At 39.9% G+C, this 21,553-nt stretch overlaps 1 protein-coding gene across 1 annotated transcript in view; it reads right to left on the reverse strand.

Annotated features, from left to right (window-relative positions):
• Positions 1–21,553, reverse strand: part of LOC122797184 (cyclic nucleotide-binding domain-containing protein 2-like) — a 605,654-nt gene that overhangs the window by 501,905 nt on the left and 82,196 nt on the right. Inside the window, exons 3-4 of the mRNA XM_044066007.1 lie at positions 15,949–16,026; positions 3,449–3,612 (exon numbers count right to left, since the gene is read on the reverse strand). Coding sequence (XP_043921942.1) covers positions 3,449–3,612; positions 15,949–16,026 — 242 coding nt within the window. The remainder of the gene's footprint in view (positions 1–3,448; positions 3,613–15,948; positions 16,027–21,553) is intronic.

Raw genomic sequence — 21,553 nt, forward strand, 5'->3', positions numbered from 1 at the left:
AGGTGTAGTCTATGACACAAGAATGCCTAAAAAGCTGAAAAATAAGGTGTACAAGACAGTGGTATGACCAGCACTACTGTATGGTAAAGAAACCTGGGCAGTAAAGGCAGAACAGTTGAAGAAGCTAGAGGTGATGGAAATGAAGTGTCTAAGGGTGGTAGGATGCACACTGTGGGACAGACGAAGGAATGAGGACATAAGAGCAGAAGCCAAAGTAGCTCCAGTTGCAGAAAAGATCAAAGAGAACAGATTACAGTGGTTTGGGCACATGTGTAGAAAAGCAGAAGACAATCTGATGAGGAAGATTTGGAACAGACAGGAAGAAGGTAAGAGGGAAGCAAGGACCTCCAGCAAAGAGATAGATGGATTATGTGAAAGGAGATCTGCCACAATCAGGCATGAGTGTTGAAGAAAGCAGGAGTGTGGCACTGAATCGAGAGAGTTGGCGACAGTTAACACGATACCCGGACCCCATGTAGAAAAATGGGAAAAAGGAGGCTGATGATGATGATAACAGAAGGTCAAGAGATCAAAGGTGGAGCTACATATTTATAATACGTTGAATAAAGAGTGATTTAAGCAATAGCTAGAAACAGGTGGAAGTAGGAAAGGTGGAGTAAGTGAAGACAGGATGGTACAGGGTCCTATATGGTCGTTATTTGGATGACATAGTTCTTTTATGGAAAGGGGGTGAGGATAAATTAGGTGAATGTTTTGAATACCTTAATAGTACCACTGATTTTTTAGAATTTACCCTGATTTCTGGCATAGAGAGCTTGAATTTTTTAGATGTCACTATTGTGAAGGATTATATGAATAAATCTTTTATTTCGAAGCTGTACAGGAAACCTACGTATTCGAATACATTTTTACACTTTGAGAGTTGACACCCGATTCATCAGAAAAAGTCCCTAGTTAAGGGACAATTTATTAGAATCACTAGAATGGTGTCAGATGAAGGGGACTTCCAAACAGAATGTGATAAACTTATTGACATGTTTGGAAGAAGGGGTTATCCTATGAATTTTTTTAAAAGAAATTGAGAATGAGGTTACTGTCAAAAGACGGAATGGGTTAATAGTAAAAATTTTATTCAGTGGTTGCGGTATTGATGATGGAAAGGTTAGAGATAGATTACATTCTAATAACAATATTTTTTCAAGATCGTATACCCTAACCTTCACCTTGGATTTTTATGAAATCAAAAACACATTGGTTAATTTTTGGCCAGTGATGTTATTGGACCAGGATGTCTCTACAATTGTAGGGGATAAACCAGTGATTGTCTACAAAAAAGATTATAGCTTTAAATCACTCTTGGAAAGACAGAAGAAAGAGAACAAAATTGGTGGATGCCTTAAATGTGGTAGGTGCGGGCAGTGCCCATATGTTATGGAGGGTGAATATATTTTTATTAAGAATTTTGGACGAATTTACCCCAGTAAAAAACATTTTTGTTTTTCGAAAAGGGTGGTATATATTGCTAAGTGCAGGTTATGCAACTTATTTTATGCGGGCAAAATGAAAAGGGCCTTTAAGCAGGGAGTATATGAGCACTGCTATGATATTAAATGCAAAAATAAAAACAATGCACTTTTTAATCACGTGGACAAATATCCAATGCATTTTTTTAGTTTTTTTTCCCATTGATCATGTGGACCTGGGACCCCGGGGGTGGCCCAGTGGATGATTATTTAGAACTATTAGAGTTGAAATGGCAAATTAAGTTGAATGCAGGCTCATATCCTGGCATTAATGAGCGTATAAGTATTATGCCCCTGTTGAAGCTAAGACCTTTGTTTTATATTTAAAAAATATTTAAAAGGTTTTTATTGTCATTTCATGGGTCTATTACCCCACTTTTCTGTATTATAGTATCTACAGTTGTTTGTTATACATTTATATATATTTATATTTATCGGTGATATGTATGCGTGTTCACATTTTTATATTTATTTGCAATATGGGAGTATACTTTTTCATATGTCTTGGCAATTTTAGTCAGGTATATTTTCCTTTAAATATGTGCATTAGTTGACAGGAAGTGATCTAATAGTATGATGTGATGTCAGGGTTTTTGCTTTTTGGGAGGGTATTTAAATCCTTTGAGTTGTATTATGTGTATTCTGATGAAGTTGGTTATTCCGAAGAAAGCGCTTAATCTCTGGACTATCGTGTTTTGAGTGTGGTTTTATTGAGAACCCAATCAACTGTCGTTATGAGTACCTGCTGAGTGGTTGTCTGGATACCTTTTATTTGTTCTTCATGTTGTAGTATGACAAAATGAGCATAGTATTGCATAAGACAGCTAAAGTGAAATGTCTGCAAAAACATTACAGTAAGTAAACTTACTTGAATATAGACATCATGATACTCAAGATACAGGTGACTAAAAGATCTGTAATCAGACCCAGTAATTTTAACTTCCAGGAAAGTAAGCAAATGTGCTACATTACTACCATATCCCACATATATCACATATCAGTGTGCAAAGTAACCAGGGTTGTCATCCAGTAATCCTAGAAGAACAAACAATGTACATTCCAAATGAATATTTGAAATGATATGGCCACAGTATAAAATTAAGTTTTATCATTTTAGCTTGATTCCTGATGAGGCACATATCAGTCTCTAACCACAACCAGTCTCAGACGAGGTCAAGATGAAATGTTTAAAATTAGGAAAATGTAGTTTTCAAATAGTCTAGAAGCCATGGGACTATGGCATACACAGGTTAACCTGTAAAACAAGAAAACATTGATCCATTCAGGTCTAATGTTTTAGCAATGAAGAAACTGACCCTGGGGTCAAGTAAAGACAGGATGTTGGAAGTGGTGCCTGGGTTGTGTCATAATTTACCCTGTAAAGACACATCACACTAACAACTGTAAACACTTCTGCACACATCAAAAGATGTCTGCCTGCTTGAAAATGAATAATGATGCATCAGTTAATAAAACGGACATGGCCTCTGAAACACTCTGGTTTTCCTGTGTGATTTTAATGCATATTATGAGAGGCAGCCAGACATACCATAAAAATCATTTCTCATTAGATTTAAGGTTTAACATACTGGCTGTGCATGAAAGTAAATCAGTTTTTTTAAATAAATTAAAGGTGGAGGTATTTTTGTACATCATTTCTTTGATGTTTTGCATATATCTACAACTATGTATCTATGTCTCACAATATGCATAGACACTGAGGCATTCATATCATACCTAAACTTACACACTGTCATGAATGCAATGATAGGTACTAGGTTATTATAATGCAAATAGTAGGCAGTAAAGAAAACTCATTACTCATGCATCATTGTAAATGCATTACAAATGCATATACATATATGTAAATTAATACACATGCAGTGCAAAAACAAAAATAAATCAAAACTGCTGCTGTTGCCAATGGCAATCACTGTATCTGCATAGCATTCTACTAATCTTACCTCTCATAGCGAACAACGCGGGCTAGCATGAGCTGCATGTGATGGGAGTAACGACGGAAGCTGGGTATGCCTTGCATCATGCTACGGATAAATCGTACACCCTCCTCTGATCGCTCTTCTGGTCTCTGTAGAGCAATCTGCATGGCTTTCTCAGGAAATGTGAACTGGAGTAAAAGAAATATTTGACATACTGGATCCAGCCTGATTTTAAAATAACACTACCAATAAAACAAAAAGATATAAAAGAAATCAGCCCTTGAATAAAATATTAAAGCTGTTAGCATACCCGTTGTTTGTTCTGAATAGCTTTCTGCTTAGGATGGACATGTGTTTCAACATGATTTCATGTGCATATCTCAAACGCAAATTCTTTCCCTAATACAAATAACTCGAGTAATACTCAGACCTAAATAGTTTAAAAGGTACATGCAGACTAATTGCTGAAATCTAAGTAGGCCTCATCTACAGCCTATTTCTGACTTATTAGCCAGCTTACCCATTCAAAGAACTATGTTAGATTTTTCTGGAATTACATACATGATGTGAAGTCATGCTGCCTTTGGTCCAGTGTCCTTTTTATGCTAAAAATGCTTTTAACATTGATTCTATGATTTTTTTCCTTTAACTTGGGTGAAATGAGTGGGCAATATTTTTCAGCATTTCCTTTATTTCTCTATTTCCCTTCTTATGAAAGGGAACCACATCTAGCCTCTTCTTATCTTCTGTAAGCATACCCTTTCCCTATGATTTATTGAAAGTATTAGTTAGATATATTAACAGTTCTCCTCTAAGTTGTCTAAGGACTATAGGGTGGTTCCCAATTGGCCTTATTATTTTATCCACCTTTAGTTTTTAAGTTCCCTCACAATCACTTCCTCTGTGAAAGGACGGGGATCAGAGCCCTTTTCCCGGCCATTGCTATTGACGATGGATGATATATACCCACTTTTTTCCTCTATAAATAATGAGAAGTAATCAGTTTGCATTCCCATTTGTTTTCAGAATCATTTCTGCCCACTTGCTCTCCATTTCTCTTGTTTTACTATTCCTCATTCAGTCTTATTTTGATCCCTTGGGTAGATGTAAAATGTTTTACCTTCTTTCTCAACTTCATTTATTTCTTGTTAACCTAGTAGAGAAACTGGTCTCTTTTTTAGAAATAAGCTATGTCATAGGCAGACAAAAAGTACACACACTGAAACTTAGAAAATTCAGTAAAATGTCGACAATGATTAAAGACACTGTTTTACACGCACTGAAACTTAGAAAAGTCAGTAAAATGTCGACAACGAGTAAAGACACTGTTATACACGCACTGAAACTTAGAAAAGTCAGTAAAATGTTGAAAACAAGTAAAGACACTGTTTTACATGCACTGAAACTTAGAAAAGTCAGTAAAATGTCGACAATGAGTAAAGACACTGTTTTATACGCACTGAAACTTAGAAAAGTCAGTAAAATGTCGACAGCAAGTAAAGACACTGTTTTACATGCACTGAAACTTAGAAAAGTCAGTAAAATGTCGACAGCGAGTAAAGACACTGTTTTACATGCAGTGAAACTTAGAAAAGTCAGTAAAATGCCGACAACGAGTAAAGACACTGTTTTACATGCACTGAAACTTAGAAAAGTCAGTAAAATGTCGACAATGAGTAAAGACACTGTTTAAAATGCTGCTAGTGTCTGCTTGTTTGCAACCTTCCCTGCCTGATCCGCCACTCTGTTTTGAGTGAATTCTGGTCGTTAAAAAACATAACAAGAATAGTTTTGAAAACTATATTATTGTACCTGAGAGAATGGTAGTGTGATCTGGGAATGGTGTTATGATTCTGTTTAACAAATTGTTAATGTTTTGAGTTCATTACCACTGATTATGAGATAATGTATAAGCTTTAATGACCTTAAAACAGACTTTCTGGATGGTGTCTGTTGATTGGGCTGCTTTATCTTCTAGCTGCTACTTTAAATGTTGGTTAATTGTACATGTCATACATAGCAACAACTAATTAGTGGTACTGGTATATGGCTAGTTAACCATGTTGCCAGATTTTATTTAATTCAACAGGTTACTTGTCCTCCTAGATGCTCCACTTCAGTGTACTCTACTCATCCTTATTTGACTTGGTGCTAACATCTTCTAATCTGATGCTACAAAGTTGTGAGGTCCAGTTTGAAATTAAGTGATCGTCTTCCTGTTGTTTAGTGTATAGATTGTTGCTGAGAAAAAAAAAACTTTTTGTTAGCAACACAATTCAACATTTTAAACATTGACCTTTCCAAGACATCCATAATTATTTTGCTTTAAAGGATAAAGAGAGTTTTATTCAACTAGGAATATTCATTTAAAATGGAAAATATTGAAAAGCATGGTGTTAGACACTATGGGTTATTTTGAACCTGTTTGTACCATGGCATCTAGAAATATGTCTTACAAACCATGGTATGACAACACAACTGCTTCCTTGACTAAACATAAGATTCAGTTGTGCAGAAGATATTTGCCTTGATGCTAAATTATCTGACACTGTGGCAACTTTTAATCAGTATTCAAATAACATAGTCACAGATTTGACTGAAGATCTAGTGGTTACTAGCTTTTTGGTCATTTTTTTCTTTCTCTTCTTTTATATTTCATTAAATTGACACTTATCTAGTCTATAACACATTTATTCAGTTCCTCTTAGAATTCAGCTGTTTTCTCAGTGCCTAGAAGAATACATTCTTTGTACTGATGCTGCATTTATTATTGCTTGTTTTTAGCCTATTTAAATTGTAAGTGTTATTCTAAGCCTCTTAGTTTTGGTCTAAGCACTTGGGCTTTAGGCCTACCCTTAGCTTTCCCCTGGCCTTTCTCCCTCAGATTCTGACAAATATGGATGGACAATTTCCTACTGTTTCTCCTGTCAGCCTGGTTGATATGGGCATCCTGAGACAGTGTAGCAACTGCCTCATGCACACGGACAACCATCTGCTATTTCCACCTAGGAACACAATTTGTGTGCGATGCAATGACATTAAGAACCTAGAGTCTATGGTCTCTCCCTCACAATCCAGTATATCTGACACTGAGAAGGTTATCAACACAATCACTACACCTCAAACACCACCCTCAACTACCCAACACTCACCCACATATGTGGCAGTTTTCAACAAAAGCTTACCCAAACAAAGGAGACCTCAGAGGCAAAAACACAAGTGAACTCCACAACCCTCCACACCACATACCACGCATAGTCCACACACCTATGTCTCACAACCAGAAGGGCCTAACCATAAACCCAACATATTAATCATAGGAGACTCCAATGTGAGACACACAGATGTGCTGTTCTCCAGGCTGGATAAGTAAAAAGTCATGGTTAGTTGTCTGTCATGTGTTGGAATCCACCATATCACACACGCACTCAAGTCTCTCAACAACAGGTACTGCTATGACTCTGCATTGGTCTATGTTGGGGTGAACGACTTGAGATGTACCTTCCTGGACTATATGAAGAGAGACATGATTGAGCTCACTGAATATGTGTCCCAGGCAGGTATGTCCCTAGGATTAAGCAGCATTCTACCATCACCCAGAATGATGCCTCAATACAGACAGAAAATGATTGAGTTTAACAATCAGCTAAGTTTCTGGTGTCATTCCAGGGGGATCCAGTACCTGACAACCTGGGGAGATATGATCGACAGACCACAATGCTTTGCTAGAGATGGTCTGCATCTGTTTCACTTGGGCTTCAGGCTCCTGGCAAAGGCCTTTGCCCTCCCCATAGTGCCTTTTTTAGAAAAAGTCCTGAAATCAATAAAACTAACATAAACATTTTAACAAAATGCAAATTAAAGGTCATGCTGCTAAACACTAGGAGTTTAAACATGAAACTGCACTCATTGCAAACATTCTTAACCCTGGAAGATGCTGACATTTGTGCAGTCACAAAAACCTGGTTCAAAGCTACAGACAGCACCCCAGCCTTACCTGGTTACTCATCCTATCATACATTCAGACCCCAAACTGTGGGCAGCAAAGCCAAGGGAGGTGGAGTTTCAATGTATGTTAAAGACACACACACACACCTCCAGGCTGGTCAGACAGTATGATGCAAAGGAGACACTCCAGGTGCAGTTAACCATTAACAAGACCCCTATTCAAATCATAGCTAGCTACAGGCCCCCAAATTTGACTCAGAATGCCCACTCCACCTATTTGGACCTCTATGAATCTATTAAGATTCAACCCTTTACCCTGATCCTGGGCAACTTTAACTACCCAACCATAGACTGGAAACACTACTCATGCCAGAATGCAAATGCCCAGAGATTCCTTGATTTTTATCAGTGCAAATGCCTTGGACCAGCTAGCCAATACCCTCACAAGAGGTGATAATGTCTTGGACTTGGTATTACCCAACATGAGTAACTACTACAGCACCCTACAGTATCATCCTCCCTGGTAAGACCTGACCATAAAGCAGTCACTTTCGAAGTTGGCATCTCCCCTGATCCCCCTCTAGCTAGGGTCAAACAAAACAACTTCTACAAAGCTGATTACAACCTCCTGAGGGATGGTATAAACAGCTTTACAGCCCCCTCCCCCTCTGCTGGAACTGGCACCAATTTCCAGATCTACACCAAAGTACTATACAAGCACTTATATAGATGCATGGAATCAGGAATACCTGGCAGAACAAAATCATCCTCTGCAGGGAAGTGTAAACCTGTCTGGTGGACATCTGCAATAAATAAAAATTGCTGTCCAGGACCAAGAAGCAGCAGGTGCCCAATTGAAAGCAATCTCTCCTTAGCCTGAACAAGCAAATAAGAGCACTAGTGAAATCCTCTAAAGCCAACTTCGAGTCCAAATTGGCCACATCTACTAGAGACAATCATAAGGTCTTCTTCATGTATATCTGCACTCTCAAAGGAAGCACCTAGATCTGTTCAGAACTGGTGGTCAAGGACACCACATACACAAACGCTGTAGATATAGCCAACATACTGGCTGACAGATTCAGTGAAAACTTCACCCCTCTGTCCCCATTAGTAAATCAGGACATCCCCAGTACCTGCCCATCCTCTTATCTCTAGGGAACAGATCATCACTGCCCTCTCAAAGGTAAAAAAATACAGCCTCCATGGGACCCGATAACATCCCAGGCTGCATCCTACATGAACTCAGGCATGAACTTGCAGCACCATTAGGCACCCTATTCAACCAAAGCCTGTGTACCGGCTTTGTCCCAGCCAAATGGAGGACAGCCACTGTCATTCGTATGCACAAAGGTGGAGCATCCACTGAACTGAGAAATTATAGACCCATCAGCCTAACTAGCCTGATCTGCAAGGCCATGGAACGGATTATCATGGACCTCATTAACAGGGACATTGGCAACCTCCAAACACTTGATCCCACACAGTTTGGCTTTGTCAAGGGGAGGTCATGTCTGTTAAATCTGGTTGACTTCTTTGAGGCAGTCACCAAAGCTATGGACGAAGGGAAGACAGTGCACACCGCCTACCTTGACCTGGCCAAGGCCTTTGACACTATTCCCCACTCGGGCATAGTAAACAAACTCTCACAACTAGGTATCAATCCATATGTTATCAAATGGGTAGCAAACTGGTTCACTGATAGAACCCACCTAATCAAAATAGGGGAAGCCACCTCAAGCAGTAGACCCATAATGGGCGGCATACCCCAGGGATATCAGTCTTAGGGCCACTGTTATTTGGGACATACTTCTCAGAGATGCAGGCCAAAACCAGTGGGTTATGGATGATTAAGTTTGCAGATGACTGCAAGCTGGGTGTGGTCATTAGTTCCCCAAGTGATGTGGACGTCTTGCAAGAGGGTCTCACTCAAACAAATGACTGGTGCCAGAAACATGGCCTCAAGCTGAATGCCAAAAAATGCATCATCATCCCCTTTGGGGAGAGTGATGTCCCTATATATTATCACATTAATAACAATGTCCTAAGCATGCAATCAGTCATGAGGGATTTGGGCACCCATGTTGATAGAAACCTGACTTTTGACTACCATGTTGCTTCTGTTGTATGGAAAGCTTTGTATATTGCGCATCTCATAAGTAAGGGTATCTCATCCAGGGACAGGAAGGTCATAACATCCCTGTATGCCTCCCTTATAAGGCCAGTTATTGAATACAATGCCCCCTTTAGCATGTACCTCAAAAAACACATGTAGCAGCTGGAAAGATCACAGATGTTCCTCACCAGAAGGATCCAGGGCCTCAAACATCTACCCTACACAGATAGGCTAAATGCCATGTCCCTCTACTCAGTTTCATACAGACTTCTCAGAGATGACCACTGTCTGGCATACAAAGCAATCTCAGACTCTGCCTTGATGGGACTACTGCATATCCGCAAGTCAAGCTCCACTCGAGTAATCCACACACGTAACCTCAAGCTGGTCTGTAACATCAACAGGACTTGTTGGAGGGACAGATTTGTGTCCCAGAGACTCTCCCATCTGTGGAATAGACTTACTCTCCACGTCAAGCAGAGTACCTCATTGTCCTTTTTTCAGGAGCAACCTGGATAACTGGATGGGAAACAGAAAATACACCCCTGGGATTCCACCCGTGTCCCTGCTGGACAGGGGCTTTGGTGCTGACTTGTCTAAACATGGCCTAAACTCTTGGCTAGGCTTATAAGTGTCTCAGGGCCAATAGCCTAATAACTTCTTATGATCCTATGATCCTATAATAAAAAGAGAAAAAATAAGTCAAAAGTCAAAATTCTACAGCATCCATTATCCAGTTTCTAAAATTTTTGAAAAACTGATTGTTATTCAGGTAGTAAACTGCTTAGAATGTGGCAATGTACTTGACAGCTTTCAGCATGGTTTTCAGAAAAAAAATCATTACACTTTTATACCCAAAGTTAATTGAACATAATGGATTTGGTGTATTTATGACTTGTCAAAATACGGTTTTAGAAAATCTGAGGACTTGACAAAATTATTTTGAATGGTTTTCATAAAGACATTCACATATGATTGTCTGAATTAGCAGGTCTGCTATTGAACAATTCTTCTGTTATCCTTCTCACTGAAATTGAATAAGAGAACATTTTTCTAGCTCTGTGAATCAGTAGTGGAGAATGATTCAAGGCACCCTTTAGGGCATATTTTTTCCCAATTAAAATTTAAGCTGTGAATGATATACAGTTAGATTCGTGAATGCTAGTAATTTATGCAGACACTGTCATCTTGTTCTTCTCTAGTAAAGACAGTGAGGTTGCCTTGCACACCTCACAGAATGATTTTATTAAGCTTCAAAATTGGGGAAAGATGCATAATAAGCAAATAAACTATTTAACTCATTACATCTGAGTGACGCCTCCAGGTGCATCTGCAGTTAACTCCTACTGACGCCTCTAGGTGTCAAATATTGCTTGTTCATATTTGCATCAATAATTCCAAAACCTTGCTATGTACAAGGTTTTAAAATATTTCATCTTAAAGTTTACACAGAGGCAAACTCAACTGCATTAATATTTAACCCTAATCATCCCAAAAAAATGACATCCCTTAACAAACCAAACATCAAGCCTTATACTCAACTAGCCCCATACCTATACCAAACCTCCCTTATCCACCTCCTCGCACACAAAATACATCCAACACACAGGCAATACCACACTACTTTAAAGCACATGAAAAACTTCAATAAACTAATCAGACTTTATTTACACTTAAAAACAAAACTCATATGTTGTGGTGACATACATCCCCAACCCAGCCCCACTAAATCCAGACACACCAAACCCCGTCCTGAATACTACTTTACTCCACAGAGCCAAAACCTTGGTCATCATTATAAATCTAAATGTTAGAAGCATCCTGAACAAAGTCCTGACCTCCATGCCTTACTTTCCTTTTATCATCCAGATATTGTCATACTGACTGAGACCTGGCTTAAACCAGAAATCCATGATAATGAAATTACAGCACCAGGCTAGAATGCAATTCATAATGACAGATTAGGAAAAAGGGGTGGGGAGTAGCCATACTTTACAAAAATCACCTCATCCTAGAAAAACTAGATATCACAACCCCAGATCTAGAAAACATTGAACTCACCCTCACTAAACTAAAACTTAACCAAAATAAATATATCAATATTATAGGATGTTATATCCCTCCAGGCAGCAATATTTCCAGTACAGAAAATCTCTTAGAATGGATATCTAACTCCCTCCCCCAAGAAAACATCATATTAGGTGACCTTAATATTGAGTGACACAACTGCTCCAGTCAGAACCCACTCTCCCACATCAACTTATATGGACTAACCTAACTTATAACTTCCCCCACTAGAACAGACAAAAGAACCAAATATCAATCCATACTGGACTGGATACTTGTATCCCATCCTTCCCAAATACCCCTAGCAGGGTGTCTACCAGACACCCTCAGCAACCACCAAGCTACTTTTCTACTAAGAAGTAAAACACACCAACTGACCCAAGTAACTGTGCAAGAAATTAGGAACAAAAAACATTTTAACCTACTCAACTTTAACAATGACCTAAAAAGGTGTAACTGGACCCCCTAAAAAACTTAGCTCTTGATAAAGCAGAACTATACTTCAATATAACCTTCACAAATATACTTAACCATCATGCCCCCTCCCCCCAGAATCACTAGAATGAAAACTAAACATGCCCCCTGGCTAACTTTAGATACTAAAACATTCCTCAAAAATAGAAACAAAGCCTGGACAAACATTCAAAAAAGCAAATCCCAATTAGATAAACAAAAATACATTGAACTACGCAACAAAGCCAAAAAACTTATAAAAACAGACAAAATCTCCTACTACCAAAATATACAGAATAACCATATAAACAACCCAAAAAAATCTGGGCAGCACTCAACTCTGTATTACATCCAGGGAAAACATTCACCCCCACTCCTAAAACAGTAAATAACCAAGACAATATCCCCACACAGTTCAACAAGTTCTTTACAGAAACTATCCAAGCCCTTGCAAACAACCAACCTAGCCCTAACAACCCCACTCCAACAAAAACACCCTCTCAACCAGAAACAATAATCAATGGCCTCAACTTCAGCTTCAACCCAATACCTACCAAGACCATACAAAAACTACTCCTAAAACTCAAACCGACCACCCTAGCTGCCAATAAATTACCCACAGAATACCTTCAATTAGCCGCTGAAGCTATAGCCTATCCTGTCACCATCCTAACAAACAGCTCCATTGCCGAGTGTAAAGTACCCCAGCTTTGGAAAATATCTCATATAATTCCACTGCACAAAGGGGGTAGCTCTCTTGAACTCAATAACTATCGCCCTATAGCTATACTATGGCCCTTATCAAAACTTCTCGAGAAAGTAGTACACATGCAATTGATGAAGTACCTCCTAGAAAACAAACTACTATCCACACAGCAACATGGCTTTAGACCATTCCACAGCACCACCACCGCACTTGCATCATTTACTAACACCATCAATAATCACAGAAATAACGGACTGCTCATATGTGCTACATTCTTAGATTTATCCAAAGCTTTTGACATGGTCAACCACGCAAAACTCCTTCACTCACTATTCACCCTAAACCTTAGCATCTCTACTATTTCTTGGTTTAAGAGCTATCTAGATGGTAGACAGCAAACTGTAAAATGGCAAAACCATCTCTCTCCCTTATTGCCTGTCTTCCTAGGGGTTCCCCAAGGCTTCATCCTGGGTCCATTGCTCTTCACCCTAGTTACTAATCAACAACCATCCAACATTCCCAAAGCCTCGATAGTGCAATATGCAGATGATACCACCATGATATGCGCAGCCAGCACACTAGACCTCCTCGTCTCCCAAACACAAGAATGCTTTTCCCTAGCCAAAACTTGGATCACCAATCAAAACCTCATTCCCAACCCAGCTAAAACAAAAATACTCCTCTTTAGCTCCCACAGATCTATATCCCCCTCAGATAGCTTTACAATCTCCATGAATAACAATACCACCATCACCCCTACCAAACACACCAAACTCCTAGGCTTGGAAATTGACAATCACCTTAGATTTGACCTACACATTTCCCTAACCATAAAAAAGTTCATAAAAAACTTGGTTTACTCTATCAAAACAAACAATTTCTCTTCAACCACTCCAAAATAAAAATAGCTAGGACACACCTATTATCCACCTTACTCTATGCCTTCCCTGTGCTTACCAATCTCCGCAAAACTGACCTAAACAAACTTGACAGCTGTTATAATGAGATAGCTAGATTTGCTACAGGTTCATCCTTTAGAACGCATCACCGTGAATGCCTCAAAAAACTCAATTGGTTAGAACTCCCACTAATACTTCAATTCAATCAGCTATCACTTGCACACAAATTATTACATCACTCAGACAACACCCCAGCTCTACAACAACTACTTCAACCCTACACCACTACCAGAACCTTAAGATTTAGCACTGAAAACCTCAAAATCCATATACAGCTACTATATTTCTAAAATCTGGAACTCCTTCCTGCCCATATAACAGGCAACAACCGTAAATAACAAACTATACTCCTGTATCATTCCTGGCTTGTACTTCAGTATTTAGATATTATCAACCAAATTCATAGTTTAACTACAGACCTATAATGTCCACAAATTCAGATGTATTGCCTTAACTTAAGACAGTAGGACTAATTGTACATCCAGCTTCTCTAGAGGTGAAAGAAATGTATCTCATGAATGTTGTCCAAAGTACTCTCTCCCATTTTGCTCTACTGTGTCTCAAAGTAAGCACCATATGATTGTCATATACTAACATTTGTGTAGCCTGCCTTTTACTAATATTTAATGCATTGTCTGTTAACTATAAAAATGTTATCTCTTGGAGTTCCACTGAAAATGGACCTATATCCAGTCGGACTCTCCCAGTTAACAAATGTAAAATAAATAAATAAAATAAATAGTGCAGGTAAATACATATTAATTGTTGCTTTTAAGATATTAATTTATATAGATATAATTTTCACATTTTTCTAAATATGAAATCTCTCATCTAGATGAATAAAATGTTGCTGACAGTATGTGTGTAACTTGAGTGATTGCTGAGATATTGTACACTTTTTACAAAATAATACAAACATAATAGTTACTGTGTTTACTGTGACTCATAAAATTCAGTTTAAGACCTATAACCTAAAGAATACTACCACTATAAAATAGTTTGTGCTGAAGGGTTTGTCATTTACACTTTTTTCATAACCCCTATGTTTCCAGAGAGATGAATATTTTTTTGAAATGTCAGGACATAATTTGATTCTGTCAAAAGGTTTAGGCTCCACCTATTCGAAGTTACAGTGCAAACCTCCTGAGCTCCATTGGAGTGAATGAGTTAAGAAAACAAAGTTATGGCCTTTATATGATCATTTTGCTGACCATCTAGCTGATAATGGTCTGGAAATAACTGAATAGATTGTTTACTTCTGCTTTATTCTTTTCTGCATTAAAGCATACAGATAATGTGTGTACTCCAGTTTTAAATGAATAGTTCAATTATATTCAGATTAAAATGTCTGGTGATGATGAAACAAGAAGTCTTTTAGCTAATCCATTGTTTTTTCCTTCTGATTTTGATGATAATTTAATTTTTACTGTGATTTTTGAACACTTTCTTAATGAATGGTTTTATATCATGCTATTTTATGTAATATATCAGACCATCCTCCGTTTTATACACCTTTATGGATGGAGGTCCTTTAAATGTACATAATGATCATTAAGTAACATTGGTTAATTGTAACATTTATCATTAGTTGTTTCCTTCAATTCTGTGTCGGTTTTATGAAATATGTGTGTTATAGAACAAGAAATTAAAATTGTTCTTACTATAGATTAATTTTTAAGAAATAGATGCTCAATAAATTGTGAGACCAATGGCAAGAAGGGTATGCAGATGTTGATTAAGAGTATTCAAAAATTAAAGACTTACAGGTAGAGTAACGTATCATGTGCAGATATTGTTGTGAAACATCTGTGTCAGCCACGCAAAAGGGTGACACGTAAGAGTGAAAGTAGAAAATGTATGAACATAAGAACTAGAAAGTGCAGAGATCATACAAAGGAATCATTGGTCATGCAACTTGGTTTAGTCAAAAGGTGCTTCAACAAAGTAGTAGTTTAAGGGTGTGCTCACTTATGCAACGAGCTTATTGTACTTTTTTTATTTTTTATATTTTTTCCTCTAACAGATTTGTTTGTTTTTCAATTGAATTGTACAGGTTATAGGTCACATTAAATGTGGGAAATGTTTTGAAATGATTTATTGCGGTCTCTTTTTTATATCACAAAAACCTGGCATTTTAACAGGGGTGTGTGCACCTTTTATATCCACTGTACATCTACATTCCCTTCTTCTCATTCGTTCTAAGTTCCACTGATGGCAGCCCAGAATATGAGTGTTTTTTCCACTTTTGAATCTCTTTTATACATTTCATCCTTACCTCGTATTGAATCTTAAAGCTGCTTGTGTCAAACGTAGGGTCTTGGTCCTTTGTTTTCTGTTCTTTCATTTTTCTTTCCTGGAAATAAAATCAGAATTATCAAAAAGCAAAGAAAATGTTTAATACAAACACTACAGTCTACAATTTCACACTTCCTCTATGGATACACTGTCATTTAACCCAGGATCCCATTTTCTCCTAAACTAAAGTACTAGTTATGGTTTACGGATGTGCAGAGTATACCCGCACAGTACGAATTCAAGGGAACTTGCTGCGTGAAACAGTTAAATGCTAATTATGTATGTGAATAGCACCGGTATATATTGAGTACAGAACCGCATAGCAAAGCAGGTGGGCAGCAATCACAAGTAGTGCAGCACTATAGCAGGATACTGGATAAGCGGCACTACCATATGATGGGTGGGTGACAGTAATCACAAGTAGTGCAGCACTATAGCAGGATACTGGATGAGCAGCACTACCATATGATGGGTGGGTGACAGTAATCACAAGTAGTGCAGCACTATAGCAGGATACTGGATGAGTGGCACTGCCATATGATGGGTGGGTGACAGTAATCACAAGTAATGCAGCACTATAGCAGGATACTGGATGAGCGGCACTGCCATATGATGGGTGGGTGACAGTAATCACAAGTAGTGCAGCACTATAGCAGGATACTGGATGAGTGGCACTGCCATATGATGGGTGGGTGACAGTAATCACAAGTAGTGCAGCACTATAGCAGGATACTGGATGAGCAGTACTGCCATATGATGGGTGGGTGACAGTAATCACAAGTAGTGCAGCACTATAGCAGGATACTGGATGAGCAGCACTGCCATATGATGGGTGGGTGACAGTAATCACAAGTAGTGCAGCACTATAGCAGGATACTGGATGAGCAGTACTGCCATATGATGGGTGGGTGACAGTAATCACAAGTAGTGCAGCACTATAGCAGGATACTGGATGAGCGGCACTGCCATATGATGGGTGGGTGACAGTAATCACAAGTAGTGCAGCACTATAGCAGGATACTGGATGAGCGGCACTGCCATATGATGTCATTATCATCACCATCAGCCCCCTTTTTTCCATTTTTTTCTACATGGGGTCAGGGTATCATGTTAACTGCCGCCAACCCTCTTGATTCATTGCCACACTCATGCCTGGCTGATCTTCTTTCACACAATCCATCCACTTCTTTGCTAGACATCCTTGTTTCCTGTTACCTTCTTCCTATCTGTCCCAAATCTTCCTCACCAGATTGTCTTCTGATTGTCTGCACATGTCCAAACCACCATAATCCATTCTCTTTGATCTTTTCTGCAATTGGAGCTACATTGGCTTCTGCTCTTATGTCCTCATTTCTTCATCTGTCCCACAATGTGCATCCTACCACCCTTCTCAGGCACTTCATTTCTAGCACCTCTAGCTTCTTCAACTGTTCTGCCTTTACTGCCCAGGTTTCTGTACCATACAGTAGTACTGGTCACACCACTGTCTTGTACACCTTATTTTTCAGCTTCTTTGGCATTCTTGTGTCATAGACTACACATGACACTCTATGCCAGTTGGCAGCAACCCCTCTGATTTTAGCTTTGACCTCTTCATTCAGGCTTCTCTTCTGCTCAACCACCCCTCCCATATACTTGAAGTTGTTTACCTGTTCCACAGTCTTCCCTTCTATCTCTATTGTCAGCTTCTTTTGATTTTCCCAATTTGCTGCCATTACCACCATCTTATCTGTGCTTAGTTTCATCCATGTACCTTCAGTTTTGCATTCCATTCTCCTATCCTTTGCTGAAGTTCTAGCTCTGAGTCTGCCTGTAATGCCACATCGTCTGCATATAGCAACTTTATTGATCTGTCACCCCCGACCTGTTTGTAATGCCATATGATGTATGGATGATATATACGGCATCGTAAATAACCCATCCACATATACACAAATCAGTACGCGTAGCACCATGCAAGATATAGCCACTAGCACCAGACAATGCCACAGAACCACGTGTAGGATAGCACAGCATTGCATAGTGCTGTACAGGAACATTAAAGTGGGTTCCACACCAAAGTGTCAGATGTATTCATCATCAAAATGAGGAGGAAAAGGGTAGATAGGAAAGCAGTAAGGGGGAGTGCTGCAAGCAAGGGGGAAACCACAAGGGTGAGTAATAAGGTACTGAGCTGGGCGAACGAAGGGAAGCTTTGTAGGGGTAGATCCCCTTTTCATAATGAAAAGAGAATAGTAGAAGGGAAAGGTAATGGGGGTGTTCTCTCGTGGGATAAAGGGTGAGGGGCAGGTAGCAAGAACAGGCATATAAACACAAAACACAGAAACAAACGGTCAAGAGCAGAAAATATACAGAAGATGAAGTAGACAGTTGATAGACAAAGACAGCAAAATGTAGGCAACTGGTGATGGGAAGGGATGCACAACAAACAAGGGATGGGCAATGACACAGAAGGGAGGTGTGCTACTATTACAGATAGCTGCCAGACCAGTTCAAAGAGCAATGACCCCACACCTTGGTGGACAGTTGTTGCTTCTCCAGAGGTCTCATGACTGGGCAGCACTAGTCAAGTGAAACAGCAAGCTGCTTTTAAACTCTGTCTATGTTACAGAAGTTGGCACACTTCAAAGGCTCCCAGACTCTGCAGATTTTTCTGAGTCACTACAGGTAATACCTCTTTTCACATTTCACCCCTACTCCTGAGAGGCCAAAATGACACCACTGACCCCCACCCCACTTCATCATGTGTCAGAAAGGCAGACACAGAGGGCCTCAGTGACCAGATAGCAGTAGTAACTGCTGGTACAGACCAATTCAGGAGTGATCAAGCCACCTCCTCTGACACAAATGAACTTGCATATTGAAAACAAAATGGGAAGAAGAAGAAGAGGACAAAATACATAGAATATATGAACAGCATTGCAGCTGAACATATAAGTTCATAGGTGTGTACTAGGCTAATGGCCTTGGAGCCTCTACAAGCCGAGCCCATAGAAGTGCCCTGGCAGTGGGACACCCAAAGTTAATTCCCAGTGCCTCCATTGAGTAGAGCCACTGGAGTGATCCCCAGGGTGAGCTTTCTATTACCCATCCACTCATCAAGATTTCTCTTGAAGAGGGGCAGCGAGGTGCTCTTCTTGACATGTATGGGAAGTCCATTCCATAGCATGGGCAGTCTCTGGGTGAGGAACCTATCCCTCCAGCATATTCTGTTGATTGTGGTAATGAGGTTGAGGTCTCTGGAGCATGTGATGCAGAGGGATTGGGATTTCTTTCAATGTAGCATTTCTAACAGAGCTGTGTGAGTCATAGCTTTATAAGTCAGGCAAAGATCACCTCTAAGTAGGTGATATGAGACAGAGAATAGCTAGAGTCTTTTGAGTCTGTCCATGTAGGACACGTGTTTAATGCCTAGGATCTTCTTCGTGAGGTACTTCTGTGGCCTCTCCAGCTATTGCAGGTGTCTAGTGAGGTACATGCCAAATGGGGCATTATACTCACTGACTAGTCTAATGAAGGAAGAGTAGAGAGAGATGATGACCTCTTTCTTCCTGGATGCAAAACCCTTGGCAATGAGATGTGCCACATAGAAGGACTTTCTGACCACACTGGCAATGTGTTGGTCAAAGGAGAGGTTGCTGTCAATCTGGGTCCCCAGATCTCTTATAAAGCCTTCAGTGTACAGTGGGCTCCCATCGATGTGGTAATTAGTGGGAACTGAGTTTTTACCAAAGGGGATGACGACACATTTTTTGGCATTAAGCTTAAGGCCATGGTTTCGACACCAGTCATTGGTCTCAGTGAGGCCTTTCTGTAGGATGTCTGCATCACTTGGGGAGCTAATAATGGCTCCCAGCTTGCAGTTGTCTGTGAACTTGGCCAGCCAGAGTCCCTTTGCATTGGCCTGGACTTCTGAGAAGTAGATGCAGATGCCAAACAGGAGAGGACCCAGGACCGATCCCTGTATGACTCCACTCATGACTGGTTGGCAGTCTGACTTGGAGTCTACTTTCACACTGTGTGTTCTATCTTTGAGCCAATTTGCAACCCACCTAGTGATATAGAGGTTGTTGCCTAGTTTGATGAGTTTATCAATAATTCCTGAGTGAGGAATGGTATCAAAGGCCTTGGCCAAATCGAGGTAGGCTATATGCACTGCCTTACCTTCATCCACAGCCCTGGTGACTGACTCAAAGAAGTTCAACCAGGTTGAGCAGGCATGATCACCCTTTCACAAAGCCAAATTGTGTGGGGTCTAAAGTTTGGAGATTTCCTATATCTTTGTTAATCAGGTCCATGATGATGCACTCCATAGCTTTACATATCAGACTCATTGGGCTAATGGGGCGATAATTCCCAGGGTCTGTAGTTGCTCCCCCTTTATGGAGAGGGATGACTATAGCAGTGCTCCATTTGGTAGGGCCTGAGGTGAGGCAGTGACTGAACAGTGCACACAGATGTGGTGCCAGTTCACTTTATAGTTCATGTAGAACACAGCCAGGGATATTATTGGGTCTCATGGAAGCTGTATTCTTGGCCTTGGACAATGCAGCTTTAACCTGTGCTGCAGTAATGCTGGGTGCTTGGCATTCTTCCGGTATTGTGATTAGTCCTTTATGGGAGAGAGAGGGGTAAAGTTGGCACTGAATCTGTCAGCCAGTATGTTGGCAATATCTGTTGTCTCCGTATAGGAGGTACCATTGCGCAGTAACTCAGAGCAAATCTGGGTATTGCTGTGGAGGTTCTTGATATAACTGTAGAAGGCTTTGCGTTTGTTTTTAGTGTCTGTCGCAATTCTGCCTTCATAGCTGGCTTTAGAGGATTTGATGAAGGATCTCAACTTTTTATTGAGGCTAATAAGGGAGTTTTTCCAGTCTTGGAACTTCACCTATTTCTGCAACAGTTTCTTCCTTCTGATGTAGAGTTTATTAATAATAGCAGGGGACCACCAGACTGGCTTCCTTTTTTTGGAGGAGAGTGTCTTGGTTCTGTTGGGTATGGCTAGTTCCATGCATTTATGTACATGTCCGTACAGTGCATTGGTGTATGACTTGGTAGTCATGCAGCTATTTTCCATTGGCATGGGTGCCGTGAAGTTAGCAACCTCTGTTTTTAGGAGCCCAAAGTCAGCTTTGGAGAAGTTTTTCAAGGTGGTTACTTTGCAGGGGGTGTGGATGAGATGTGGATTTCCATGGTGATTAGTTTATGGTCAGATATGACCAGGGAGGGATTGACTACTGATGTAGAGCAACAGTCACCCATGTTAGTGATAACAGGTCAAGGATATTGCTTCCTCTAGTGGGGGTCAGAATGAGCTGATCCAGGGCATTGCAATTGATGAATTCCAGGAAGCATTGAGCCAATGTATTGGTGCTGGAGTAGTTTTCCCAATTGATGGAGGGGTAGTTGATGTCTCCTAGTATGAGAGTGTTGGGTTGGACCTTGATAGATTCCAGGGTGCTTAGGAATGTGGAATAAGAGTCTAGGGACATGGTTGGGGACCTGTAGCAGGCTATGACCTGGATCACCATCTTACCCAATGTTAGTTGTACCTGAAGTATCTCAAATGCGTTATGCTGGGCTAC

Source organism: Protopterus annectens, chromosome 3.part0, assembly GCF_019279795.1.
Source record: "Protopterus annectens isolate FY-2018-M chromosome 3.part0, PAN1.0, whole genome shotgun sequence".
NCBI lineage: Eukaryota > Metazoa > Chordata > Ceratodontiformes > Protopteridae > Protopterus > Protopterus annectens.